The sequence below is a fragment of the Kryptolebias marmoratus genome, linkage group LG23 (genome assembly GCF_001649575.2).
Source record: "Kryptolebias marmoratus isolate JLee-2015 linkage group LG23, ASM164957v2, whole genome shotgun sequence".
Taxonomy (NCBI): Eukaryota; Metazoa; Chordata; class Actinopteri; order Cyprinodontiformes; family Rivulidae; genus Kryptolebias; species Kryptolebias marmoratus.
Genome location: NC_051452.1, coordinates 3,068,103 through 3,095,699, shown reverse-complemented (window position 1 = coordinate 3,095,699; position 27,597 = coordinate 3,068,103). Strand labels below are relative to the sequence as shown.

The 27,597-nt window shown below is 43.8% G+C and overlaps 2 protein-coding genes across 7 annotated transcripts in view; both read right to left on the bottom strand.

The window, feature by feature from the left end:
• Nucleotides 1-473: 473 nt before the first annotated feature.
• On the bottom strand, nt 474-4,617 carry LOC108244311. Its single transcript, XM_017430407.3, has 6 exons — nt 4,033-4,617; nt 3,644-3,742; nt 2,790-2,920; nt 2,540-2,701; nt 2,202-2,428; nt 474-1,041 (listed from the first exon to the last, which is right to left on the bottom strand). The coding sequence occupies exons 1-6, from the start codon at nt 4,112-4,114 to the stop codon at nt 939-941; spliced, it is 804 nt and encodes a 267-aa protein (XP_017285896.1). The 5' UTR covers nt 4,115-4,617; the 3' UTR covers nt 474-938.
• Nucleotides 4,618-6,380: 1,763 nt separating this feature from the next.
• LOC108244313 (FERM and PDZ domain-containing protein 4-like) overlaps nt 6,381-27,597 on the bottom strand; it is a 59,327-nt gene continuing 38,110 nt past the window's right edge. For 2 of the 6 annotated variants that reach the window (XM_017430410.3, XM_017430415.3), the window contains 14 exons: nt 23,112-23,263; nt 22,569-22,671; nt 20,906-20,951; nt 20,042-20,146; nt 19,759-19,866; nt 18,293-18,424; nt 14,899-15,018; nt 14,411-14,547; nt 14,148-14,274; nt 12,630-12,719; nt 12,377-12,559; nt 12,144-12,282; nt 11,105-12,004; nt 6,381-10,427 (listed from right to left, as the gene is read on the bottom strand). In XM_017430410.3, coding sequence (XP_017285899.1) covers nt 7,117-10,427; nt 11,105-12,004; nt 12,144-12,282; nt 12,377-12,559; nt 12,630-12,719; nt 14,148-14,274; nt 14,411-14,547; nt 14,899-15,018; nt 18,293-18,424; nt 19,759-19,866; nt 20,042-20,146; nt 20,906-20,951; nt 22,569-22,671; nt 23,112-23,263 — 5,653 coding nt within the window. In that variant the 3' untranslated portion in view covers nt 6,381-7,116. The remainder of the gene's footprint in view (nt 10,428-11,104; nt 12,005-12,143; nt 12,283-12,376; nt 12,560-12,629; nt 12,720-14,147; nt 14,275-14,410; nt 14,548-14,898; nt 15,019-18,292; nt 18,425-19,758; nt 19,867-20,041; nt 20,147-20,905; nt 20,952-22,568; nt 22,672-23,111; nt 23,264-27,597) is intronic. The other 4 variants (XM_017430414.3, XM_017430412.3, XM_037973853.1 and 1 more) reach the window with 3 other exon arrangements.

The following is a 27,597-nucleotide window of genomic DNA, read 5'->3' as shown; positions in this document are numbered from 1 at the left end:
CAGAACATAGCAGGGAAAACCAAACCTTGAACCATTTACTGTGGAAGGATCTTAAAAAGGCTTAAATCTATACGTCTCAAGGTTTAGCAAAAGGCAATTATGAATATACATTACAGTAGTTACATATATTTCTCTTTCAATCAAACCTTTCTGGAAATAACTTGCTTAAATGAAGCAGAAGTTTTATTAGGATACAAAACCAACTCAAACTCACCTGATCTGAACCTTTGAGCCGCTCCTCTGTGGAGGGAAGGTGTGAAAGACTAAAGCTACACGCTGTAAAACAGACAAGCTTCTTTTTCTTTTTTTTTGCAGTTCAGGTCAACTTTATTTAAATTAGCATCTCTTTAACCTAAAAAAAAGTTCAAGTTTTCAGGACAAAACAGCGACAGTGCAATATAAAGGTCTATTTTATATATATATATATATATATATATAAAAATTGATCCGAGACAAAAAATTCAAGTATTCTGAACAATACGCACTGTATTTACAGACACAAAATAAGCAAGGCCATTTCATTTTTTTTTTTGTTCTCTCTCAGCTGTCTAAGCAAACAACACTAAGTTTCTAAAAATATACATATTCTTAAACATATTGCTGCTGGAAATTCTCCGGATGTGAATTCTCCTTGAAAAGAGCTTCACGAGAATTGGTTAAAGCTCGGAGGTGTACCGTCTAAATGTGGTTAAAAACATGTCCGCCCCCCAGCTGCCAATTCAAAGTTGGTTTTAAGTGAGCTGCTGCGTTCCAACATGTCTGTTAGCAACATTTCAGAGTTTCACTGGAAGCTGCTGGAGAGGCTTCCAAGTGCACTTCTAGTTAACTTTGCAGAAGAATACTGTAGTGGATTTTTCAGACAACGCAAAAAAGAAAATGTCTTTTGGCCTTTCACTTTTCTACGAACGGAAACCAGCAGCCGAGGCTGGATTGTTCGATCACTTTGTATCTGAAGGAAAATCATCAGCGCAGCCCACGATCCTGTGCAACTCCTGGACGCAGGGAGCGACAGCCTGGCTCTGCAGCTGAGCCCTCTTAAACCTGGAGACAGGAACACAAACAAGTGGCCCGTTAGTTTAAAAACGCTTCATTTCGGCTTCCTGGGACAATAACCCTGACAACAAAAGCATCTATGCTCAGGGTGTATGAACTAAAGTTGGGCGATATGTAGAAATTTTTTGTCATCTCAAATGGCGGAAAATATCTGTGCATGCCGGCCACAAGCACACCTTCGGAACGCGTCTTTAGCACCGCTGGTAATGTTGTCAATGGTGAGCCACGCGAGGCCATACGTCGCCACTTTTACCACGTGTCTGGCTCAAATGTCACGCAAAAAAACGCTGGATTTTGGCTCGGGACGCCATAAAATGCGGCGGAAAACCCATTCGAAACGTTGTGTGACAGCTTTCTGAACGCCGAAAATTACAACGTTTTACTTCAGTCATTGAACGCTGCTTTTTTTTTTTGTTTTAAACACGTGACGGCATTAAAAAAAGTCGTTCAAAGACCAAAAATAAACGCCGTATTAGACGGCATTTTTTTTAATGTCTTGCAAGGCCCTGTCCGTGCTTTTCTTATCCAATCAATTTAAACTCCAGTCACCCAATAGGAGAAGTATCATTTTATTTTTTGAAATAGTCATTTATTTCGTTTGTGGTTATTGTTCAAATAAATGTGTTTTCTGAACATACGCTCCTCTTTCTTTCTGTTGTAGGTTCGAGTGAATAAATCGACGCTGCACTTGGTGGCACACGGGGGAGGGTGGAGCGGGAGGTGGGTATATTTGTCCCAACCTTAGTATGAACTTTAGCTGCCGTGTGAGATTAAACAACATAGCTGTACTTTAAAAGCAGAAATAATTCGAGCATCTTTTTTTAGTCCAGAGAGCGATGAAGAAAGACAAACAGCTGAGCTAAATGCCTAAAAAGATGTGCAAACTTACACTCTGGAGGCAGCAACATGGAACTCCAGTAGGACGTTCGTGTCGCTTTCTTTCAGCTGGTTATTCAAGTCGGCAACTGGCTGCCAACTCATCAGCAGAGAAGTTGACTTAAGCCTGACTGGCTCCGACAGGAAATGCCTTAAACGCAGTTTGTAAGCACTGGTTTCTCAAATACGCAGGAATCTGGCTTGCCCTATGGTCCTTTAGCTTGGGATTAAAATTTTAAAAAAGGAAACTTATGTCGTGTTGCAGCAGTTACCTCCTGAGGAGTTCGCGCACCCTGACCGCTTCGGGCCGGTAGTGCTGGAGGGCGGCGAGGCTGTGCGCGGCCAGAACGCCGTAGCACTGCTCTCGCAGCGCGTTGTGGCTCGCCGTGTCCCACTGCGGCAGCTCGCTGGTGTAGCGCCACGCCATCAGGGAGTGCTCCAGCACGGCGTCCCACTCCTTGTTCCCCAGGAGAACTTGGCCCCACTCCCGACACGAAACCTGAGGGAGAGGAAGACATTAGCACCACACGGCGGTATCCTACGGAGCTGGGTTTAATCTCTGTGACTGGCCTTAAGGTGCTAATTAAATGATCCAGCCTGTAACACTTACTTTGAACGCCACCAGGTGAGGATAGGCCTTCCTGTAACAGTGAGCATCCCTGTTGGAGCCAAACCGCGAGTACGGTATGGACCTGTACACATTTGCCTTCTGAAGCTGCAGGTCCTCCTGTAGGAACTTCAGGTCTGACGCCATGATCCTCGGCTCGTGGCTCTACAGAAGCAGCAGCGCATCGTGTTACAAGCGACGCCGCCTCAGGTTGGGTCCAAACACGGCGGGACTATGAAAACAAGACGAGTACCTTTTCTATCAAGATGACGGATCGGATCAGCTGAACGAGCTGCTGTTTGGAAAGCGGGGCTTGGTGATCGTCCGTCTTTCCACACTGGTCCTCGATCCCCTCTCTCCAGATCCCATCGATCGACAAGTCCACTGTGAGCGGAAAGAACGCGATCGGGTTAAACACGAATGACTGGATCGGGGCGAATACGTTTGGCAAGAATTTAAAAACAAATCAGAGGGACTTTTTGAGAGTACAGCAGGTTTGGACAACACAGACGAAGGACCGACTTTTCACCTGATAAACGATTTATACAAACAACTTTATGTTAGCATCCTAAATATTTTTATTCTCAGATTTCCAGGGAGAGTCGGAGTAGCAAACCTGAACTTCTTTAATATTTATATGTAGTTTTTCAGAAGGAAATCAGGAATCGTTTAAAATGGTATTGACTGACAGGTCAGAACAGGGTTATCTGATGCATTTCTAATTATTATTATTGGGGCTCCAGCTTCAATAAACTAAAGGGAGCGATGATAACTCGTTTAACTATGTACTTTTTAAACAAAAGCCAAAGAGATTCTAAAACTTGGGGTATTTTAATACGAACGAGGAAAGAAAAACAGGCCCCATTTTGTTCACTTAGGCCTTCTGAATAGACTCAAGAGTCAGGAGATCACCGGACTTGACCCTCTTTTTGGTGATTTAATCATATAAGAGATACAAAGCTATGGGTGAAATGTAAAAGACAGCTACAAGCTTCTATAACAAAGTTAAATATGGAGTAAAAGAGGTGCAAAACACGTCAGTACTGAGAGGCTGAAATGCTTCTTATGGCTTCAGTGATGTTAGTTTTGCAGGTTTTTGATACTTACAGGAGTGAGCACGCTTGGTGTGAGGGTTTCTGGCTCTTAAAAGAGGAGACGGGGCTAAACGAGCACTGAGGACTTCCAAATAGTTTCTTCTCATTTGAGCTGCAAAACAAAAACAAGATAAAAACATAACTGTAAACTCTCAAACACAGCAGCTTCTAATATTTTCATGCTTTAAGTTGCTGCTCTTCTAAAGCTAATAAACTCAGTTTAAATATATAGTTTAAAACATGTGGCAAACAATTTTATATTTTATTTACGTTATCTGATAACGGCTCGTTAGCAACGGAGCGCGCGCATTCTGATAACGTTAGCATAATAGCACAGCATGAAGCTTACGGCGTGGAGAGCGTAATTAAAAGAAAAATAAAACAAAAAACAACAAGACTCACCTGCAATTTTGGGCTGTGGAGCAGGTATTTCCACCAGCACACGTCGAGGCTGACACAGGGCTGCCATTGTTACCAAACTCATAAATTAAGCTAACTACCTGCTATATTAGCAACTATTAGCCTGAACTTTAAACCCCCAACGGGGGGTGTTTTACAAATTTCTCCTTCCACCTCAACAAGTTAGCTTTTTTGTTTGGAGAACTCCACAGCCCGCAGCTCCCTCGGTGATGGCTTCCTCTCGACATAAACAGATAAATAAAAAAGAAAAATTAAATAAAACATTAAACGCGTTCACGAAACTCCTCCAGAGACAAGACAAACTGAAAACATACAACTTTTCTCTGGCTGAACAATGCTTTTTTTTTTCAAGGGGCGCGCGACACCAGTTGCCGCGCGGGTGTGGTTTTGCTGCATGCGTGGACCTGATTGGCTAACTTCCCCCAGCAAGCGTAGTGCACGCGCCCAATATGCAAACTAGATGGGCAACGTTCCCGCCCACGCTAGTATGGCAGGCCGTTGTATTATATAATACAGTTCCTAATATCCATATGTGTAACTTGAAATAAATTCTCACAAGACAAAACTAAAATTTTAAATATAAATACAATGGACTTATATTCATTTCCACTGTTTTATGTTGAAACACACTCTTATCAAACTCTTAAAGATTTCCAAAGTATTATAAGATATTCGTAATTATTGCCTTAAGTGATTATTCCAATTACTGGTGTCTTAAATTCTATTTTAACTAGTTTTAATGTGAATGGTGAATATCAGTTAAGACATTTTTACTGGTTAAATTGATTTTTTCATTAAGGATTTTAAAAATTATGCTATACTATAACTGAAATGTTTTTATGTTTTTTAATGTTTCTGAAATGATAAAAGTGAGATATATATTTTAACAAGAATCTATTAAAACATCTTGTGATTACATAGAGGTGAAAACCCCAAGTTTTGCCATTTGTCCTGGAAAAGTTGACATTTAAGATGTCTGAAACGATGGATGCAAATAGGGAAAATGGCTGTCTGAATAACTGAAATGTTAATTCTGACTAAAAGAATTAAAACACGTACAGCATGGACAATGCAGCTGGATGTAAGAAAGTGCAGCAAGCTACCGTTAAACTTTGTTTCCTTTGTGAATATTTGAGTTGTCAGCTTGAAAATAAGTTTAATCACCAAGTAGCATCAGATTCAAATGAAAAAATTGAAGCAATTATGATATAAATATACAATTTAAAATGTAAGCGTCTGCAGAATGTTTTGCTAAATGAGGGCTTAGATATTGTCAGAGATTTGGCTGAATGCAGGAGCATGACTGTTCGCTCCAGTAAATTTCAGTGTCAACATCCGTTTGCTTTAAATCCAAATATCAGCTTTACCAAAATGCTTGTTTCTATAAGAAGATTAGGTCAAACATTGAATTTTTGATCAAGTATTCATGGTCAGGATCTCAAGGCGCAGTCATAGAAAGGATGTTGATTGGTTTAGGGGGCCTCAGCGTCTCATCTCTGCTGTTTGCGGACAGTGCGGTCCGGTCGGCGTCTACTGGACCAGTTCGCAGCCAGGAGGAGAGTCAGCACCTCTAAGTTTGAGCCCAGAGTTGACCAGATGAAGGTGAACCGGGGATCTTCACCTCAAGTGTCTTGAAGTCTCGTTCCCAGCTGATGGTAGGACGGAGCTGGAGATGGACCAAAGGATCAGTCCTGAGGGGCGTTGCTGCCGCCTGTCATGGCCGAGCTGAGAGGCAAAGCTCTTGATTTACTGGTCCGTCTACACTCCAGAAGAGGAGCTTGCTCCCCCACATCAAAAGGAGTCAGCTGAGGTAGTTCAGGCACCTGATTTGGACGCCTCCAGGACTCCTCCCCCTGCAGGTTTTCCAGGAACATTGTTCTGGGAGGAGATCCTGGCTGCAGAATCAGAACTCACTGGAGGGATTAGTTATATCCTCTCTGGCCTCTGAATGCCTCATGATGCCCCCAGGAGGAGAGAAGAGAGAGATGATTGGTTTACCTTCTGGACCAGTTTCCTCCAAAACCCGACAAAGGAGAAGTGGATAAGGATGGATGGATGGATGGATGGATGGATGGATGGCATGCAGGGACTCTCAAAACACATCACACTACAAGACAGAAGACAAATAATATATATCTGTAAAATATCTTTTAATAGATTGGTGAATTATTGAAAAAAAAAAAAAAAAAAACAACCTGGTACAGTGTAAAATAAGAAATGTTTAAGCACAAAACATTCCCAAACAGAGAATTATAAATAAAAATCTGATGCAATCAACAGCAGTCAACATGAAATACTCCGTGTGTGTATGTGTTATTTTTTATTTAAGCTTTATATTCTCTCATATACGTCTTCCTCATTACTCTTAGAAAATAATCCGAGCAGTAGAATATGACAAAAAAAGCTCATTGTAATGGTATTTTATGTGAATAAATTCCTATTGTGTTGCAACAAAAAAAAGTGCACTGTGATGCTACAAGTCGCTGAACATTTCATGAATTCGATGCGATAGTTTCCTCACTGGACTGACCGTCCAAGTTTACGGTTTCTGCTCTTACAATCATCGTTGTAACATATTTGTAATAAAACTGTACACAGTGAACTGACCGCACTGAAAGTGATTTCCCTCCAGCTCTAGAAAACTTTAAAGCAAACCAGGAATAGTTCTTCCAATGAAAGTGCAACTTCAGATAATATAGTTATGTACATTATACACACTCTGAACAGGTTACATAATGCACAGGAAAAAAGGGTATAGTATCTATTAGCTACATAAAGGTTTGTGACAATATGGCTTTGTAAATAGACATTGCGATAAATGTCAAGTGCAGTCTTCAGAAAAAGCAAGTCTTATGACTATTTTAGCATCTTACTCATCTCTAAAATGTTACATAGAACTTTAATGCTAAGTTTAACTGCAATAAGTCTTATATTTTTGGATATAAAGACCACCTAGACACAGAAAAAGAAACATCTGACTCTTCTAGACCACTCAAAAACTGCAAGATGCCTAAAGACAGACTTCTATTGACTGCATAGGCCGTACTATAAAGCAGAAGTAAAAGTCTATTTGCTTAGCAGCGTTTTAAGGGAGCGTGTAAGTGCATTAGCAATGGCGGACATTGTACTGGAGTGGCGGACCAGGGCTTTCACGCTGTGCTCCCCTGGTGCTCCGACGGTGGCAGCTTCAGCAGCCTTCAGCAGACAAATATAGTTCATAACGACTTCGTCCACCTTTGCTACGACTTCCCTTTGCTGGTGTGTGGCCGAGGCCCCGAGTCCCCTGACCAGACACATGCAAGCTTCGCACAAGCAGCACAGCACCTGGAAGCTACACGTCACGGCGAGCAGCATTTCGGCCGGACTACCGTGGGCTTGTGCCATTCTTCGGCACGCCCGGCCCAACTCTTTTGACTCGACAGACAGGAGCTGCTTGTACTGAGACACATCCTGGATAGGCATCTGGATTCCCCGATCGCACCGGCCTATGCTCGATCTCACCAGCGCAATGAGCTCACTGGCGTCGCGGCGGACATCGCTGAAGCCCGAGGGGAAGGCATACATGCGGTCCTTGAGAGCGTTGATTCGTGCCAGGCGGTCACTGAAGCTCATGTTATTGAGGACCTCTCCGTACAGTTGCTCCCCTGCGGCATCTACGACCGAGCCACAGGGGGACACGGCTGATGAAACGGCGCCATTATTGTCAACGCTGACCCCACCACGAATCCCTCTGGGCCTCTCCCACTCGATCTCATCCTCTTCCCCTTCGCTCTTCCGTTTAAAGAAGCAGTAGCTAAAGGGCCCGTTGCATCTCCAAGGACTAGTGTCCAGTTTTTGAGAGCCCTTCATGTGTTTCGAGTCTTTCTGCAATGGAAACGCAACAGACGCTCTTCTGCTGTCCACCCCGCCGCCTGAAGACCAGCATGTGGCGTGGGACGATACAGACCCTTGGGAGTAGCTCTTGGAGAGACGTTTCCTGGCCGGTCTCCGTTGGACTTTAGTGTCCCCTTGCTGGGACATAGGCGCTGATAAGGGCTGCTGGCTCCGGCTGCGTGTGGGCTTATCAAACAGAGCTTCCACGCTTCCAGAGCTGGCAGTCACGTTGCTGGAGCTGCGTTTCAGCTCCCTGCCTCGTTGGGCGCTGCCGCCGAAGGGATCCGTTTGTGACAGGGCTGGTGCAACAGTCTGAATGTGGTTCTGCCGAAACTGGCTGGAATGAAGGGACTCTTGGGGGCATCCTGAGTTGCTGAAGCTAGCGTTTGCTTGTGTGGGGAGAGATAAAGGAGGGGGTGGCGGCGGTGGCGGCGGCGGAGGGGGATATTGTGCATTAGATACTGGAGATGAAACATTAGCTCTAGTGCTACTAGATGACTGCCTGACAAAAGCGGACAGATGATCCGCCCTTCCGAGTGAGATGGCACTGAGGTCTGCACGCTGGCCACTCAGGCTGGGAGCAGCGGACATACAAAGAGAATCGTTTGGACGAGGATGAGCCTGGTGCGCTGACCTCGGGTCTGTTTTGAACCAGTCCTCTGTGCTGCTGCTTGGTTGGCTCCTTGACCGCGGTGGGGGGCGATTACCGGCACCTCCGAAGTTCCGGCTTAGACTGAGCGTCCCATCTCTGGCATTACAGTCCTGTCTTTTACAGAGCGACAGAAAGTGCTGCGGATCCACACCACTTGCACCAAGTTCACTTTCCAGACCAGAAAAGGAGCTTCTTCTCTCATAAGTCGCCCTCCTGAAATCTAAACCCTCGTTCGGTCTTGGAGCGTGGCTATCGGGACTTCTCTTGAGTTTAGCAGGAAGTGTGGCTGAATGGTATGACTGTGGGTTTTTTGGTGCCACCTGCAAGGTGGCTGCGTGAGGAGTTACTATATTAGGGCTGACGAATGGGGACGATGCAGTTGAAGGTGTACATTGGCAGCGAGCAGCAGTGTTTCCCCTATTTTTGACCATTTCAACAAGCTGAGGGTTGCTCGTGATAAACCGTCTGGTGTCTTTTTTTACTGCCCCTCCCATTCCAGCGCTGTGGAGCTTCCCTCCCTGATGCATCTGGCTGACCGTTAAATAGTTAATCAGCTGTTTGTAGGCCTCGGTGCCTTCCTTTGGGTTAAGTCCCTTGAAGCAGGCCTGTTGTTTAGCATTCATGTCGTTGTGTAGCTTCTTATTTCCAACGCCCGTCATTTCCTTATGCTTAGGCGGAGTAGCTGAGGAGGGTCGGTTTGATTCCACCCCAGCGACAGGAGGATGAATATTCGGCAGCATTTTTCGAAGTAGGGAAGGGTCTGCATGTGGATGGAGGTCTTTGCCCTGAGTGCTTTGGCCAGGGAATCCAAGTGGGACTCCAGGTTTGTTATCTTCGTAGTTTAGTGATCTGAGTAGCGAGGAAGAGGAGCTAGACAGTGGGTGCTTCTGCAAACGGGGATGTTTGGACTGAACTGCGGCAGGGCCAAGAGGAGAGTCGGTCGGCGTAGCACACGCACTGCTGTTCGTGCTACCGCCAGCGTCCAGCGATGAGCACAGCGAGCCCTGCAGAGAACTGTGCGCCTCTCCTTGCAAGTTCGAGATCCTCTTCGCCAAATGGTACTCGCACAACCGCGCCACGCTCTGCTGGCGGGAAATCGTCTGATGGTCACCTTGTACGTCGGACGCCTGGTCACACGACCTGGACTTCCTGGACGGGGACAACAACGACGCCACGACTAAATGCTCATCCTGCTCAACAGCTGCAGCGCCGCTGTCCGACACACAATCCCCCACGCTGCCCACGTCTAAGAAGCGATCGGAAACGATGGAAGAGGGGCGCACGCGAGGGAGGCTGTTCACTCTCGCAGAACAGTTCTGTCTTCCTTGGTTTTCCTCTTGCTCAGAGAGCGCAGAACGCTGGTTCAAGTCCAGATAGCTCCGCCTGCTGCTGCTCTCACCTCGGTGTCCTTCCCTCGTGCTGAAGGTGTTGTACTTTCCGCTGGAATTTGCAGACTTTTTATGGTGCTTGAGTCCTGGCGTGGTCGAACTTGGACGCTGAAGAGTCAGCGAGAGACTCGTCTGGGGCTTCGCCTCTAACCTGTCCTGCCCCGACGCCGCCGTGTCCAACTGTGGGCTTCGTCTCGGGGGTACCGCTGGGGGCTGAAGGTGCCGTGTCGGACTGTGGGGTTTCAAGGTCGCCGCGCTGCATGCATTGGGTGAGACCGGAAATTCTGTTTTCTCCTCGACCAGAGGCTGATAGCCTTCCTTCGTGGCCACCAGCAAACGCATGTGGCTCTCGCTGAGCCTGTGAGTAGCGGCGAGCTCACAGATTTCGGTCATCTCTGATGAGTTGGTCTCGTTGCCAGAATCTGAGGACGACTCTGGGCTAAAACCTTGAGACGTGTAAACACCTAAAAGATAAGAGAAACGGGTAAATGTGCATCATTTAACACAAGTTTAACTGATATATAAACATAAAGCAGGGCTACAGATGATGTTAGACACTCATTTTTGGCAGTAGCTTTACTAAAAAGGCTGTCTGTAGTGATGCTATCTCACACCTTGACATGGCATGACTACAGACAGGACATTCATAACACTGAGCTGGCCGATGTTACGCCTATTAATCCAACTTAACATTGGTTTTATTGTTCTAAATGGGGCTCTGAACTGCAACCATTCCAGTAATGGAAGTGGGCAGAGGTCAACTCATCAGCATGCAGAAAAAGACTGAAAAGACAATGAAATCTGAGCCATCGAACCACATAAATAAATAAGGACATTTAAAGGTTGCTTTTCTTTTGTGGCACCTAAATTTCGTCCTTGTGCTCATACGACATTCCGTTTGGATCATCAGTACAATAAGATGAAAAAGATGAACCTTGATTATTAAAAATAATGTTTTAATTTGTCGCTTTTCTGTTGATAGCATGAAAAACTGTGTTGAGTAATTTTGGTCTAGTATTGTGATTATACACGAACCTGAACATAAAAGACTAAAAATAGTATTTATTTAGCTTGGGGGAGGACTGATTTGAAATGACAAAGTTAGAGCTAAATGCTGATAAATCCCATATATCAAACTGACCTGTGTTGTTACTGTTGGGGGGGGGCGGGGGAGGTCTTTGTTCGGAAACGGAGAGGTTCTCCAGCGCTTGGAGAGTATTCATGACGGCGTTCTCCAGTCTCCTCTCGTCTGACCTGCTCCCTTCTCCCTCCCCATGCGTCGGAACGGCATCGATTAACGACACCGGCAGGTCGTCGTTATCGCACGTGCTCAGAGGCCTTCCCTCCGGAGCCGCGTCCTCATCCGAGCTGTCCCGAAAGCCCGGCGGCGGCGCCGCGATCGCCAGGTTCAACGTCTGCAGCAGGCTGTCGTCCTCGTCCTCGTCCACGCCGTCGTCTCCTTCGGGGGGGGGCAGCGACGTGAGGTCGATGATGTCGTCCGTGGAGCCGGAGAGCGTCAGGAAGGTCGCCTTGCCCCTTTGGTTGTCGCAGTCCGCGCCCACCGGCGTCCCCCCCGTGGAGTCCTCTTCGCAGGACGCGTCGTCGTCGTCGTCGGTCGTGTCGCGGTAAAACAGATCTCTCAGCAGGGGTTCCTCGCCGCCCTCTTCAGTGATGATGTTACTGTAGATGTGTGCGAGGTCGTTGAACTGGAAGGGCTCCGATGACTCGGGGCTTTCCGGCGCCACGTCATAGTTCCTGGGTCGGCTCAGGGGTGGGTTCCCCCCGAAAATAAATGACACTTTGGCGCTCCGAGGGGAGTCTTGGATTTTGTGTCTCGTAGCGGGGGGAAGCGGCGGTGGCACCGGACTTCTCCTCGGCCCGAGGTCACTTTCCGAGTTTTGGGATTGGGGAAAATAAGGACTGATGCTGTTTTCCCGCTGCCCGTTGTCCGAATAGTCTCTGCTGTAGACTTCGCACTGCGTCGGCTCCTCGTTGTTCCCCAGGGACGTGCTGTAGGGCCACTCCAGGACACGGTCCTGACCTGAGGACAGCAGCGAAGCAAGGGGTTTTTATTTTAATAATTTGGGTGTTTTTCTTCCAGCCTGCATGAAACTCGGTTTTATATGAAGTATTCTATCAGAAAAGCCGATTCTGAAGTGATGTATGCTTGTCTAACTCACCGGCGTCATCCTCCCCTGTGCTGTTGCAGTGGGCCATGGTGAAAATAGATCTCCGTGAGTCCACCAGGAGGCGGTAGTAGCCTGCTGTTAGACAAGCGAGGTTCATCGCGTCACTCGCCTCCATGATCAGCGTAATGGGCTGACGAAGCAAAGCAGGAGTCGATTTTAAAAAAAAAAAAGGGGGTGAACAGAGAAAAGGATGACATTTTCTGGACAAAGAGAGTCCCGCTCACTCTGACGTCCAGAACGTGGAGCTCCAGCCGGACGTCGGTCTCGTCCTCGGTGAGGATCTCGATGCGGTTGACGTGGTTGAAGTCGGCCAACAGCGCCACGAGGTTGGTCCGCGCGTTGATGACATGACTGATTCCGTACCGTGGACCCACCAGCAGCATCACCTCCGTCTGTTTCTCGCCTTGCTGCAACAACAAACCCCGATAAGAGTCTTTTTCCCCTCCCATCGACGATGTTTAGGAACCAACGTCTTACCAAAAGTATGGACTTAAACTCTCTTCCTCCGTACAGTTTGAGCTCACTGATGTAGCGCAGGTAATGCACCTTGGCCTGCAGCGCAGTCAGCTGTGAGGAAAGGGGCGAGAAACGTTCACAAGTTATTCAGAAACGGACTCAGAGGAGAAGCATTAGAAGCTTCCAGGCTCATTTCGATGTGGACCACTGATTTTCCATTAAATCTCATCATATCATTTCAATCTAATCCACCGCAGCACTCTTTATATCTCACTTGGAGAATGAAACGTCATCCAGGCGAGTTTTGTGGCTCTTTCATTTGTTATTAATGATTTAATAGCGATAAATGGAGTTCTCCAAGTATAAAACTGTATTTTATTATAGAGGATGTTATCATTTCTGCACAAGCATGACTCAGAAATTATCATTTTTTTACTACGAGTTTAAATAAACAGAAGAAAAAAGCAGATAAATGATACAGAAGGTGATTTTTTTTAGAGAAATTATTAAGGTCAGTCGAATATTCTGCATAAATGGCTCACTTCAGAGCTTCTACAGCATTTTCTGATCTATTAAAACTAAATTATTTGAGTTGGATGCACAAAAACATTTGTTTTTTTTCCTCTGTGACCCCCCCCTTCACGGACAGACCTAATGTTTTAAAAAAGATTCACAAATAATCGATGCACCAAAAATAGAACCAGGCAGCCCAAACCATGATTCTGCCACCTCCAGTTTATTTATTATTCCCCTGGAGTGCTGAGTAATTGTTATTTTAACTACAAAAAACACACCTGCAGCTCACCTGAGTTCAAGTTCGTCCTTTAATTAACCAAGAAGACATGAATAAATTAATGACTTCCCCCCAATCCAACCCTTTTCTAAAAACTGGATTATTTTGATCCATTTTGAGGGTTTTAAAATACATTGATGATCACTGAAACAAGGAATCTATTAAAAAAAATATATCAGCAAATGTATGTAATTTTGCAACCTCCATGTTTGTTGAGAATGAAATAATATTACTAATTTTAATTTCCAGGACTCAAAAACGACTCAGTTATTTTTCCACACTTAATTTGAAATGTGCAACATAAAGCAAAATATGAAAAAATGTTATAAAAACATTTATAGTATAATAACTCGATGCCTTTTCTTATAGCTCATGTGCATTTGTTTCTTGTTTATTATTATTATGTGTGCAAAAAAATCTTGCTAAAATTTAAATTTGTGCAGGAAATATGACCGATGGAGTTTTAACTTGTTTACTCGAACTTGTCAAAGTCAGCGGCAGCGTTTCGAAGGAGGCCATCTGGAGCCGGCGCCGTTAAAAACGAGTTTCAGAAAGAGCTGAAAGGTTCAAGCCCGGCTCGGATGACCCGGCACCTCACCTGGACATGTGTGCGTGAATATGAATACCTCATTAGCATTCAAAGGGGGGGTCTGAGGCAGACGAGGGTGAGAGTCTTTGCTATTTTGGGATCCCGTGTGTCAGAAGTTTGTTAATAAGGGCGAAGAAAGACAAAGAAAAGTGGTTACTTTTTTCCCCGGAGGCACGAGGTTCTGGTTGGTTTTGAGGATGTGCGTCAGAGCCTTCTTGATGTTTTTCTCCTTCATGCTGGACAGCACAGTCGGCGGCAGGAACAGTGACAGGCCCCACTCCTTCCTGTTGAGAAGGCGGTCATTTACGTTAAACGCTCGCAGTAAAAGTGGCTGAAGGACAGCCAGTCACCGTTTTACAGCACAGATCTCGTTAAAAGTGTTAAACACAAACACAGAGCCGCGTTTATTCGCCGACTTACTGGATGTATTTAAGGGAGACCTTCTGACTCTGTCTGGTCGTCATGGAGATGATGTACATCTGCAGAGCGGCCAATCGCAGCGCAGCATCGTACTTCAGCTCCGGGCCGAAGCGCTCCGACACCACGTCGTTGCAACACTGGGGGGCGAGGCGGCACAGGAAGTCACGGAAAGCAAAGTGCATTTCCTGTCTCTCGGCAGAGCAATTAAAGCAACGGTGATTCCCAATTGAATGGAAAACTTTCCATTTCAAAAGTTTCCAATCTTAGATGAAAGACGCGGAAGCGCAGAGCGGTGAACTCTGACAGGAAAGGAGGATTTGTTTTCCTTCTGTCAGGCTATTTTACTTCAACAATTCTCAAAGGAAAGACTTCAGGGAATCATTTTCATATTTAAAGAAAAGAAACTTCAAACAAAAGCGTATTTAATGACGACTATTATGTTTTGCACCTAATTGACATTTTATTTTCTAACAGAGACGGTCACTTACTTGTACGTAGAGGTATTCGAATGCCACGGGGTCCCTCCGGAGCAGCTCCACTGGGTCTCGGGGCATGAAGCTGATTCGAAAAAAACACTTCATCTTGTTTGAGCCGGGCCTCTGGGTCACCTGGGTTTCGACAGGAACGGACGGAAACGAAATTTACGCCCACTCCATGCGTATTTTCTGCTTTTTTTCTAACCCCAAAATCATTCGTTGTATGTTTACGTGGTGGTCCGTTATTACCAGTGGCGGCTGGTGGAGTTTTCTCCAGGGGGCGGGGCTATAAATCCAAAACAGACATATACCAAAGGTTTTGGTATATATTATGTGATACCTTAGTATAAAACATATACTAAGGTATCACACCAGTGTATTTACATGAATTAAAACAACAAAAGCAACATTATAATGTACATATAAATGCACAAGTGCTTCCTGAACAAAGACGGAGGTCTGTAGGACACATTTAGCATTTATAAGATCTGTTTTCTCCCTTATTTTTCAAAACTTTACCAGAGAAAATACGTCAAAGCTTGTTTTATGGTGAGAGCTCTCACTACGTATTCTGAACGAACAATATAACGAAGATCGGATGTCTCACTCCGATTAGAATTCAAACATTTTAACAGATTTTAGCATAAATTTTGTTAAACTAATTATTAACTATGAACTTATTTATGTAACTTAGTCACGTAATGAACTTATTGCTGTCTTTGAATAAAAGGCAGCTCACCCGCGGCTCGACTTTTCAATCAGGCGAACTTTAGGACAGACGGATGTGACGTCAGCCTCCATGGTGGGAGGAGTCCCGCGCTCCGGCGGCGGGAGGCGGAGTCAGCTCTGCGCCCTGAACGGTCTTATCAACTTTTAACGAGAATATGGACAAAGATTTTTGCTCCCCGGGGCGGAAATACGTCACCAATGAACGAAACAACTTTACTTATCATTAACTATAAAATATTTATCTTACACAAATAAAAATATATATACATATATTTCGAAATATATTTATTTTACTATTTAATTTTTATTTATTTTTTTACGTCTTATTCATGGTGATGTGAGAGGTATTGGGCAGCCGCCACTGGTTGTCACGGTAACCTTTAGCCGTGCATGAAGGTGTCAGTTTTGGCAGAAGAGCTTTGGTTGTTGGGCACCAGCCTCCTGGTTTGTGGTGAAGTAAAACTCTGACATCCTGTGAATCGCAGGTTCGTGGCTCGCTCCTGGACATCTCAGGGACAGCTTGTGTGTGTTTTTTGTTGACTTTGCTTCCCAGCCGTGTGTACTCGTTCATGTTTGAACGGCTCATCTTGGAGATGTTTGTTGGGAGGACCTGTGGAAGTCCATGTGCTTGTGAATGTAAACTTTCTCTAAGTCCTGTCTGCCTGCCAACATGTGTTGCTGCACGCAGGCTTACTCCGAGTCACCCATCTGCTTCGCAACAACCCAGCCTTCATAGTCTCATCACCGGTGCAACTTGGTTCATGCAAATGTCGTTTTTCTAAATCTGTACGCTGCAATCGACTGTAAATTTTGCGATCGTTCGAACAAAAAATATTCCGACATTCGTGCAGGAAGTGGCCCCGGACTACAGCCAAGAGGAAGACGAAGAGGAGATATGTTTATGCAGTTAGAGAGGACGGACAGAGGACGCAGAGGACAGAGTTAGACGGAGGAGGAGGATTCGCTGTGGAGACCCCTGAAAAGGGAACAGCCAAAAGAAATAATAATAATAAGATATATAAACGCAGACAACCAGTTCTGCTGGGATGATGTGTAAAATAAAAGAAGAACTCATAAACCCTTCTTTTATGTACAATGGAACACAGTAAACTAAGACATTTTGAGAATAAGTAATTTTGAATTTCTCAAACAGTGGAAATGTGATCGGTATGAATAAGTAACAGCTGGAGAAGGAGTTTGCCAATAATTGGTTAATTAGCAACAGGTCAGTGAGATGTGAAAAGAGAATTTTAGAGAGGCTGAACCTCTCAGAAGTAAAGCAGTCTGTGGAAAATTACAGTTGGAAAGACTCTGATTAATCCATTATCTACAGTTTATAATATTATCAAAAGATTTCAAGAAACTGGAGAAATCTCTGAGCTCAAAGGACAAAAGGTTAAAAGTCAGTACCTCAGCCTCTTAGATCAGGGGTCTCCAATCCTGGTCCTCAGGGCCTCCATCCTGCATGTTTTACCTGTTTCCTCTGCTCCAACACACCTGATTCAGAGGTTAAATCACCTCTTCATGTTCTGCAGAAGCCTGTTAATCAATCATTGATTCAGATCAGGTGTGTTGGAGCAGAGGAACAAGGAAAACATGCAGGATGGAGGCCCTGAGGACCAGGGTTGGAGACCCCTGTCTTAGGGGATTAAAAACAGGTCTGATTCTGTTTTGGACGTCCCTGCATGGACTCAGGAACATGGTCCGAGAACCCAGTCCCGTCCACAAACTCTGGAAACCACAGATCCGGCTTGTCATCAGCACACAGTTCAAAAGCCCGCCTCTCTGATGGTATGGGGGTGCATTAGGGCAGGAAAGGCACCATCAACGCAGAAAAGCACATGTAGGTTTTCGAACAAGATAAGACGAACCCGGACTGTCGAGCTGCGAAAATCCTTCATCAGACAAAAATGGGACAACATTACCCTCCAAGACCTCCAGCAGCTGCTCTGCTCCGTTCCGAGACGTTTACAGATTGTTGTTAAAAGAAGAAGAGACGCTCTGTCCTGTCGTTTTTAAGATGTGCTGCCTCCAGTATATTCAGAATTACCATATGCTACATGTTCCAGTTTAAACATGAGGTATGTTTTCTATGTTCCATTGTGGATAAGAGATAAGTTTAGAGGATTTGCATCTTAATGGGAGTCTGAGCCCGGGCGACTGATGTTTCAGGCCTGTCTGAACGGGACAACCCAGCACAAAACCCTGAGCTGAAGCGAAGCTCGTTAATCAGAGTTTAAACAGCGATCTATCGTTCCACAGGAGCACACTTCAAACGATCAGAAAGGTCCGAATTGTTTGTTGAAATCTGAAGAAAACTCAGAAACTCTGACGTTTTGTACGCTTTTATCAGCCCTCAGAGCAGAAGCTCTCGCCGCTCCGTCACTGTACGTGCCCTCCTGCGCAGCTTCGCATCTGAACTGTGTGGAACGAATATTAAAACCGTCCTCCTGTGATCCGGGGAAGCTCATTACAATGTCGCCGTGGATCGGCGTGCACACGCACTGCTTGTGCACGCTGTCGTGTGTGCATGTGTGGAATGAAAAGGTGGAACGTGAACCGTCACCCCTGCTGAGCCAGTGCTGATAAATGACATTGGGGTGTGAGTGCTGTTTGAATACTGAGCAGAAATGTGTGCATGAAGAGAAAGAGGAGGGAAGAGGGAAAAGTCTCCTACCTGAGTAAGCATCTCCTGCTCATGCAGGAGAAGCAGTTTGCTTCCAGAGCCCTCAGTCCTCTCCTCCAACACCAGAGAGAAGTGCTCGATGCATCGGATTGACAGCTTCTCCTGCAGGGTCAGGATCACTTCCTGAAAGGAGACGACAAAAAACTGGTTACTTTCGTTCAACATTACGCTGCTAACTGATAAATATAAATACCATAACTAGGACCTTTAATACATTTGTGTATTCTGAAATATTCATAAATGTAAATTGTTGCATGTAGCATGGTTTACCAAAGCCTTAAAGTGATGTTATAAAAGAAATACACAAAGAATACCATAAACCAGGTCATGAGACAGAGAACTGTGAGAGTTTGGGAATATTTCTTATACTTCATACTTCATGTTTACGTACATCAGTAGGGTCCAATACTGGTCCTCTAGAGCCTCTATCCTGCAGGTTTTAGATGTTTTTTGGCTTCAACACACCTGATCTGAATCAATGGGTGATTAACAGACTTCTGCAGAACATGAAGTGGTGATTTAACCTCTGAATCAGGTGTTGGAGCAGAGGAACAAGGAAAACATGCAGGATGGAGGCCCTGAAGACCTGGATTGGACACCCCTGACATATATGATGACTATGGACACCCCTGACCATAACTGTAGGTGATATAGACAGACATAATGTCAGGAGTTTTCCTTAAAACTCAAAGCAGCTTCATCTATTTCAAGGAGTACCTCAAGGCTACGTGCTCGGACAACTTATCTTCATCATCACATGCTCCCATTTGGTCACATCGTCTCCTACGGCCTAAAACCTCCTCCCCACTAAAAGGCGTGTGTGTTTGTAGAATCAGAAGAATTTCTCATGAACCTCTGACCAAAGGAGGCAATCAATGGATGAACATCTGCAAATGATTAACCTTTGGAGTCCACTCAACTCAACCTACTAAACTTAGAAAAGATGGTTCTAAATCAGTCAGTTTTACAGATATCGACCTAACGTTTGGTGTGGAAGTAGCTGACACTGATGTTCTAACAGGTTACACAAGACATTTGTTTCAAATCTTGCCAATATTCACAAAATGAACCACATCTGGAGTCAATTGTTTCTGTTAGCAAAACTTCTCATTAACCACTGGACAGATGTTAATGAATCTTTCAGCAAATAATCATTGGTTCTATGCATTCCTTTGAAGAATACTAGCCTGTCGTATGTGACATACAGGAGTAGTTCATCTCGGTGCGGTTTGGTTGCAGCTGAATAAAAATCAACAGGACTATAAATGAGAAAACTCTCTTTGCCACCTAGGCTGAATAAATAAGGTCTTTAAACAAATGGAGCTTGAAAACAGACTGGATTTCATGGTTTTCCGGCACACAGGTCTGAACTCCTAATGAAATTCTCCCCTGGTGATTATAGACGCTGGAGTGACTGCTAATTCTGCGAAGTACGCCTCGCAGCGCGGCGCACGCACCTTGATGGACGTACTGCTGTCGAAGCGAAAAGATTTAGTCTGCCCGTTTTCCAGGTACACCTTCAGGACGTTGGGCATGAAGAGGAGGGTGTTGTCCTTCACGGGGTTCTGCGACGAAGGGGAAATCAGCAGCGTGAGAGGAATTTACTGGAGTGTCTCATTTCTGTGATTGTCTTGTGTATTTTTCATCCTCTGAACTCCGTCTTAAGTAGAAACCATCTGGTATTGCCTATATAGGTCATACATAAACGTGTGTGTGTGTGTGTGTGTGTGTGGCACTGACTGGAACCTGGCCGTTTATAATGACCTCCTCAGCAAAGCGCACTTTGACCGGATTGGACTTGAGCATGGCTTTTTTGGCCGCGCTGATAAACGCTGATTTAGGGGACTGAACGGCAGTCGTCCAAAAAGATACACAGAAAGAGGGATGGAGAGAGAGAGAGAGAGAGAGAGAGAGAGAGAGAGACGGGAAGAAGAGAGGCAGACAGATGGAGGGAAGGAGATAAAGAGAGGCAACAACACGTGATCGAAGGCAGGGACATTACAGTTAAAAATACTTACAATCGCCTTAAAATACCATCAGAAGGCACCTTTTCCATCAATATCTCTTCTTAAAATTAATATTTAATCCATGTGTTTGTTGGTTTTACTGCAACGAGCTCAATAAGGCGACTGAAAACCACAGCAGACATTAATTTCAGTAAAACAGCTAATATTTGTGCATGAAAAATAGTTATTTTGTTGGGGAGAAACGTTCACAGCAGCAGAACATTAACTGTATCGGGACAGTTTATTCTTGACTTTAAAAAGTGCAATCAAGACTCATCTGATAAAATAGTTTTGGGTTAGAGACTCCTGTTATTCCTGGGACCGATGCCTACAGGAAGTACAGCTCAAAGCAGATCTTGGCGAAAAAAATAAAATAAAAAAACGTAATCAACATAATTGTCTTTTTTTCTCACAGTAGATAAAAATACACAATTTCCCAGCCAGATCTGTTAAACTTTGAAGTTATTGAGGTGTAAACTGCTAATCTGCTGCCACGTACCAGCCACGTCCTTCGTTCGTTAACGTTAATTACTGCGATGAAATTACGCAATAATATATATTAAGGGATATTTGGCAAAACAAGGCTCCGTCTACTCACGGGGTAGGGTTGCACAACCGTCAACAAGATGGATTCCTTGCAGCTCCTGGAGCGAGCAGACAAGAAATCAAAGTCACCAAAAAAGAAGAAGAAGAAGAAGAAGAACTTCTAAGCAACAAGAGAAACGTGATTTTTATTTGTGACAGTGAAAGACTCCTTTAATCTTTTTCTGTCTTTGTGCAGAACTTCCTGAAATTAAGAAATAAGCAGACAAGTGGAAAGTAATTGCTCACACCTAATTGGAGTGATATTAATCAGAACTTCACTGGAACATTAATGACGATGGATTTAATTTAATTGGATTAATTTTTGTTTTGACAGTTTTTTTTTTAGTTTTCGTTGTTGGGATAATTGTTGAAGCCGCCATTTGAAATGATTTTGTTTGGTTTTCTAAAAACAAATTAATACAAAAGGAACCAAATGATGACAAAGAACCGATAAGTTAGAAGTGACGGTTGTGCTCGACGCTCCCATTTTCTCAGCTAAAATATACATTTACTGGCACAAAAACAAAGTTATTTTATTGTTTCAACAAGTATTGTAACATCTAGTTGGTATTATTGTTGTTGTTCCTTAATCATAAAAAATATATATGCAAAGTCTACACAGGTGTACTGATAATGGTTAAGGAAAAAGGAATCCCAAAAATTGCAAGAAAATGTGCAAATTTTCACATGAAATCTCAATAAATTGGTATTTAAGGACAAGTTTGCATATGAATATAAATGGAAATAAATTGCATCAGTCACACCATATTCAGTTTAGTCCTCCAGTGTCTCAATCTGATCACATTTTTTCCTCCCCGGTTAGTTAAGGCAGGTTCCAGACGCCAGCGACGGCAGGTCGCGCAGGGAAACTGAGAAACCTCAAACATTTCAAGACATTTTGGATGCAGCTGCAGCGAGGCCTAAAGAAAGTATCCAGCTAAGGTAAAAACATAAAGATAAATAGAAGAAAAATAGAACATAAGCAATAAGCACTCTTTGTGCGTCACAGAAACGGCAGCTGGTAAAAATAACTGATGTGAAGAAGACTTCGCCAGAGAAATATTTTGCAGAATTTCCAGGAAGGCAAATCCGATCAGCTGTATATCCAACTCCACGGTGGTGGAGCACCATGTGACTGCGCAGCGTGTCGTTACAAAAACAGCGACAAGAAATAAAAATCAGCTTCATTAATCTGCAAATAGACATCTGAACAAGCCTGAAGCAGTTTGGAAACCAGCCTGAGTGGCCTGTTGAAGTTGGAAAAGGATTTTTGGACACATATATTTGAGAGACACAGATTGTAATTGCCAGGCACCACAGCACTCGATGTAGCAAGGGGGGGGGATACTGTGGCTCTAATACGCTTGTGTTGCCAGCGGCAATGAGATGATTTCAGATGTAGAGACAAGAATAAATTCAACTGATTGCTAAACTTTTTGAGAAATCAGTGGGGGGGAAAAAGGTGGAGACTCTCAGCTGCTACATAAATGCAGTTTAGAAACTAGTTCAACTTTAACCCCCTTAGCTATGCAAAAAAAAACCCAAAAATTTGCATGTCTGTGTTGCTTCCTGGCTGCACAATCACGCCGATAATTGGAGAAACGCTGTAAATCCACCAGCTCGGTGACCTGAACGATAACAGCGGTGGTTTAGCCGCTGAGGTTGGCGTTATCTACCTGACGAGATCGATGACCCGCTCCCTGGGAGCCGAGCTGACGGCTTCGTCATTGATCATGATGATCTCGTCTCCAGGCAGCAGCTTCCCCTCCGACGGACCACCTGAACACACAAAAAACAACAACATGTAAATCAGCCGCAGCTAATTAGCTTGGGAAGAGGTTTGGTTTCTCCCGCTGAAGATGAAATATGAGTGATGAAAAGGCGGGAAGCGAACCGGTCTGTAAATATCAGAGTGCTGGCGTAGATGAATTATGTTGTGTCGATTGTTTGTAATGTGTAATAAGTGCACGCATCTATAACTGTTCCCTTGGCCGAACGCTTGAAACTGAATTTTCATTAGTTCAGCTGTCTGCTTAAAATTCAGCTCTGATTGATTACTGAGACATTTAAGGACTGTGTGTGTGTGTGTGTGTTAGCTGGTGTGTAAGAGGCTTGGCAGCAACTTTGCAATCAACACATTTCCAAAAAAGAAAGAAAAAAAAAAACAAATTTGTTGCCCGCGCGAAGCAGAAGTTGCACGTTTTTTTTGTTCCACCTACCCGGCGTGACCGAACGGACCACCACTGGTTTCTCGCTGCCGGCCACGAAACCGAAGCCCAGGACCGGATCCCGTCTCATCTCCACCAGACGAGGGGCGGGGGGGATGCCGTCCAGATGGACCTCCTCCAGGGAGCTGCTCTGGGACCCTTGGCTGGGAAAAAACGAAATGAATAAACGGGGGACATTTTCCTTTAACTCAGCGACAGCACAAACTTCCTAAAATGAGTCAGCAATGTCCACAATACCAGAGCACCTGGTCAAAGGAAGCTTTTTTTTACAGGAAGATTAATGAATTCATCTCTACGACTCATACAGACAAGAAGAAAACGGCAATGAAGGGTTTGAGAAATCGTACTCGCCGTTCATAAATCCCAGCTCTGTCTCAGACTTTGTGATCTGGAACCAAACTGGCTCTTAAGGACATATAAAAATCTGCAGACTGCTCTGATTAAAAGTGCACTGATAAGTTAATCGCGTCGCAGTAATTAATTTTCAAAGTGGACCAAACTTTTATCTCTTTTGTATGTGAAGCCCTTTCTTGTAGGTTGACTGGTTCATTACAGATACTCTCCGCTCCCCTGATAATACAGCGCCGTGTGTGATTTCATTCATCATCACGTAAAGATAATGGTAATTAAAGTTAACGGGTCCTTGTACCTCTGCACAAGTTAAACTGCGACACAGTCGGAGGTTTATGTTGTGGTGATTCGAACCTAGGCCCGTCTCAGACGGCACTCAAAAGAGTTACACATCAAATCTATTCATTCTGTGGGATTTGGTTTTTAAATAGCAAAAGCAATTAAGTGTCTAGATGCATATAAACTAAAGCACTCTTGTTCTGTTTACAATTTTGTCTGTTTTAACTCCCCACAGCTTTAAAAAAAAGAAAAGTGTAGACATCTCTCGCTGCTGCAGAACCTCAAATCAGCTCACAGTTACTTTAGTAATACTGTTTCAAGTGACCGAGGTCTGCAGGGAGACCTTAACCAGCAGAGTCAATTGTTATTTATTGTCCAAAAAGCAAAGATGCATTCAAACTAGAAGTAACTGAGGTATCTGGGCTACATCGGTGCTGGTCGGCGATGGGCCTGAGTTCCAAGTTGAGACATTGTCTTCAGGTACAATCCCTTTTTGGGAAGTGGACTGTGGGCCTCTAAGCTGGCGTTGTTGCAAAACAACTGTAGAAGCAGGATTTCACTGATCAGGCCAGAAGTCTCGATTCGGCACAGACTCTGTTATTTTGAATAAACTCTCACTGTTCAGGAATAACTTATGTCTGTAAAGTCATTTCCTTTGAACATTACAGAATAAGACCCAGAAGAACGTCCACCATTTGAAGACACTTCATAAGACCTGCGAATAGATCCTAGCTGATATCGTATATACTCCAAAGAGCGAAGTACCAAGTACACACCCCTGGGGTGCTCCTGCGCTCAGTTTGATAAACTGAGACGTCTTATCGCTAACGCCTAAGGCTCCAACACACCTGATCTGAATCAGTGGGTGATTAACAGGCTTCTGCAGAACATGAAGAGGTGATTTAACCTCTGAATCAGGTGTGTTGGAGCAGAGGAACAAATAAAACCTGCAGGATGGTGGCTCTGAGGACCAGGATTGGACACCCCTGGCGTAAGGTCTGTTGTCTTTCTGACCGGAAGTCTACAATCTAAATTAAACTGTAGTCATTATAAAATAAACATTCTAAATTGACCATCACAGTATGTATGGTTGTGTTTGTTTTAGTCCTTTAATGACTCCAGTTCCCAACCTTAACCCTGAAGACGATAAAAACTGGTACGAATGAACAAAAACTGACAAAAGATGGAAGAAACAGGCAGATTCAAGACTCCTAACTTTTTCTAGTCATATTTCCTTTATATTTAAACTTTCTTCAAGTAACACGAGTTTACAAAGAGTGCTTAGTTTTGTTTTATCGAGGGCAGCTTTATCTTTGTGTATCTGAAGCCTTGAAGCTGTTTGTTTTTCCAGTTTAATGGAAAACCGGTAGATAAACTGTACATGATGAATGGCCAGAGGAAGCAATCTAGACATGAAATGCTTAGTCTCAGATTGTTTTTTTTTTACCTTTAATATGAGAATAAATGTGGTTTATAAAACTTTCAAATAACTTAATCAACTTGTACATTTTGTTGCTCTTTTCCGTTCTCGGTCCGTGCCCTTCCTGTTAGAGCCCCACTTAAATGTTAATGTTTTATTAAATAACGTCTATCTCGCGGAGTCTCAGATGTCTGTCTGAACATGCAGAGTGCCTGTTAGTTAACTGGTGATATACTGTACACTTAAAGTGGAGCAAACTCGTTCTTCCTGCCTTACAGCTTCGAAAACTCCCTCGGCAGCCGTTTCTTCCATTCTGCAACACTGGCTGGTCAAGGCAGACCATAAAAATGTGTGGAAATTATAGTGCAAGTTGGGCATTGTGCACTAAATTCTCTTTGTTTTCTTTGATGAAATTAGAAAAAGATTCAGTATGACCAATGGGAATTTGACCATTTTTGTGCATCTGGTATAGAAGTCTAGAAAAAGATGAAACTTTCCCTAAATTGTGACGAAATTCCAGCCAAACTTTTTGTTTTCCATCCCATCGTCACATCAGGCAGTTTCTTTTAACCTCTCCTCTCTGCAGAGGTTGCCACATCAAGCAAACTTGCACGAAGGATCTGGCAACCGTTTTTCCTGATGCAACCTGGACTCGAACCTGCAGCCTCAGGATTACTGGACCACGCCTATTAGGCTGTATAGCAGACAGCTGTTAAGTTTATATAATTTAACTATAACCAACACGTTTCATGTTAAACTTACATTGTTATATTCGGCTTTCTCATTACATGAGATCATTTCAAAGGATTTAGAAACACCGGGAGTTAAAATGGATTTATTCTGGTCAGGAACAAAGCAGAGGGAGTTATGTAAAAATAAAATAATTAAAAAAGCTTTGAAGATTCAGCTAGCTTCATGCATGTTAAAAAAGCTCTTAAGTGGGACTGATATCAACAGTTGCATGATGTTAACTAATTAATGAAGAAACTTCATGATAAATTATGTAATCAAGAGTAAAACCACAGAGTACATGGTGGTTGCTGAAGGAAAAGGCCAATAATGGTTTTGCTTATTAAAAAATGGCTGTAACCACTTCTACAAATATTTTGCCAAACATCCCCAACAAATACTCTAAGTATTGCATGTTGTGTGAGATCTTTGCCTAAACCAATGGCTTTAATTGGACTTAACACAGTTTTTCTGCTGAAATCTCATTCACCACTTAATAGATTTCAATCCAAGATGGTGGTCGCAGCTAATTTGATCTTAGCGAACACAAAAATGGCCGTAACTTGGTCATATTTGCAGATACTGAGCTGAAGTTTGATGTTGTAGTCGCCAAGAATAATCCTCAAAACATACAGTCCACAGCCTTAAAAAGCTTATCACATGATTAACCAGAACTCTTCTTGGAAGCCTGCTCCCAACAAATCATTCACTTCCAATGGTAGTAAAATACATCAAACTGATATATTGGGCAAAATGGGCGAACAAGGCTTAAAAGATGACGGGATAAGGTGGGAAATGGTGCTCCGGAGAAAATAATAACTTGGCAATTGTTTTCTTAGTGAAAGAGGAATCTGTTATCACTTCCAAATGAAATTGAACTCTTTGTGCCGAAGCTCTGCGTGCCAGCATCCTAGTGGGGATCCAACTTGAGCGTTTCTCTGTTTGTATGGCAAAGATTTGCTTTGGCACGGCGAACTCTCAGAGACCAAAGGCGTCCACGCTGGTCGAATAAAAAATGGCAGCGGTTATATTCTGTGCACGAGCGGTGCACAGCTCAAATGGTGGTTTTAGGGCAATTTCATGGTTAGAGGATTTGTTCTGTGTTTTTAACTGGGTTTGTGTTATCCTGACTGGTAAGTAAATGTTTGACAGCACACAAAGGCTCTTTATTTGACTCAGTATGCTACATACGTGCACGTCTGCACCGTTTTACACACATTCTTCCCACTCGCTTTGATTTAACGAAAAATTCTCACGTGTTACGGTATCGTGTTTTATCCTGAAAATACATCCGATCAAAACTTTTAACTCGATTTCAGGGCTGTTGCATAAATGTCTCAAATATGAAGCATACATTTTACAGACCCTCCAGGATTTCGCGATGTTGCGATCGCAACTATTAATGCAAAATCAACCAAACCCCGCAAAATTGAAACTTTTTGCAACTTTAACCCAATATTTATTGTTTCTAAAGTGATTCGCCACTGTTTCTGCGGTCTAGTCTCTTCTTTGTGGGTTTGTGTAGCGTGGAATACAAAATAAGCCCAAATAACTCAGGAAGAAGACACGTGATGTCACTTCCTGTTAACATCAGAATGCCGGGAGCGTGCAGGAGCAGCGACCGAAGCCAAAATGTGCGCTAATGCTTCACATTTGCCCACAAAGATTTCAACAAACCAGTTTCCTCCCCAGCTGCAG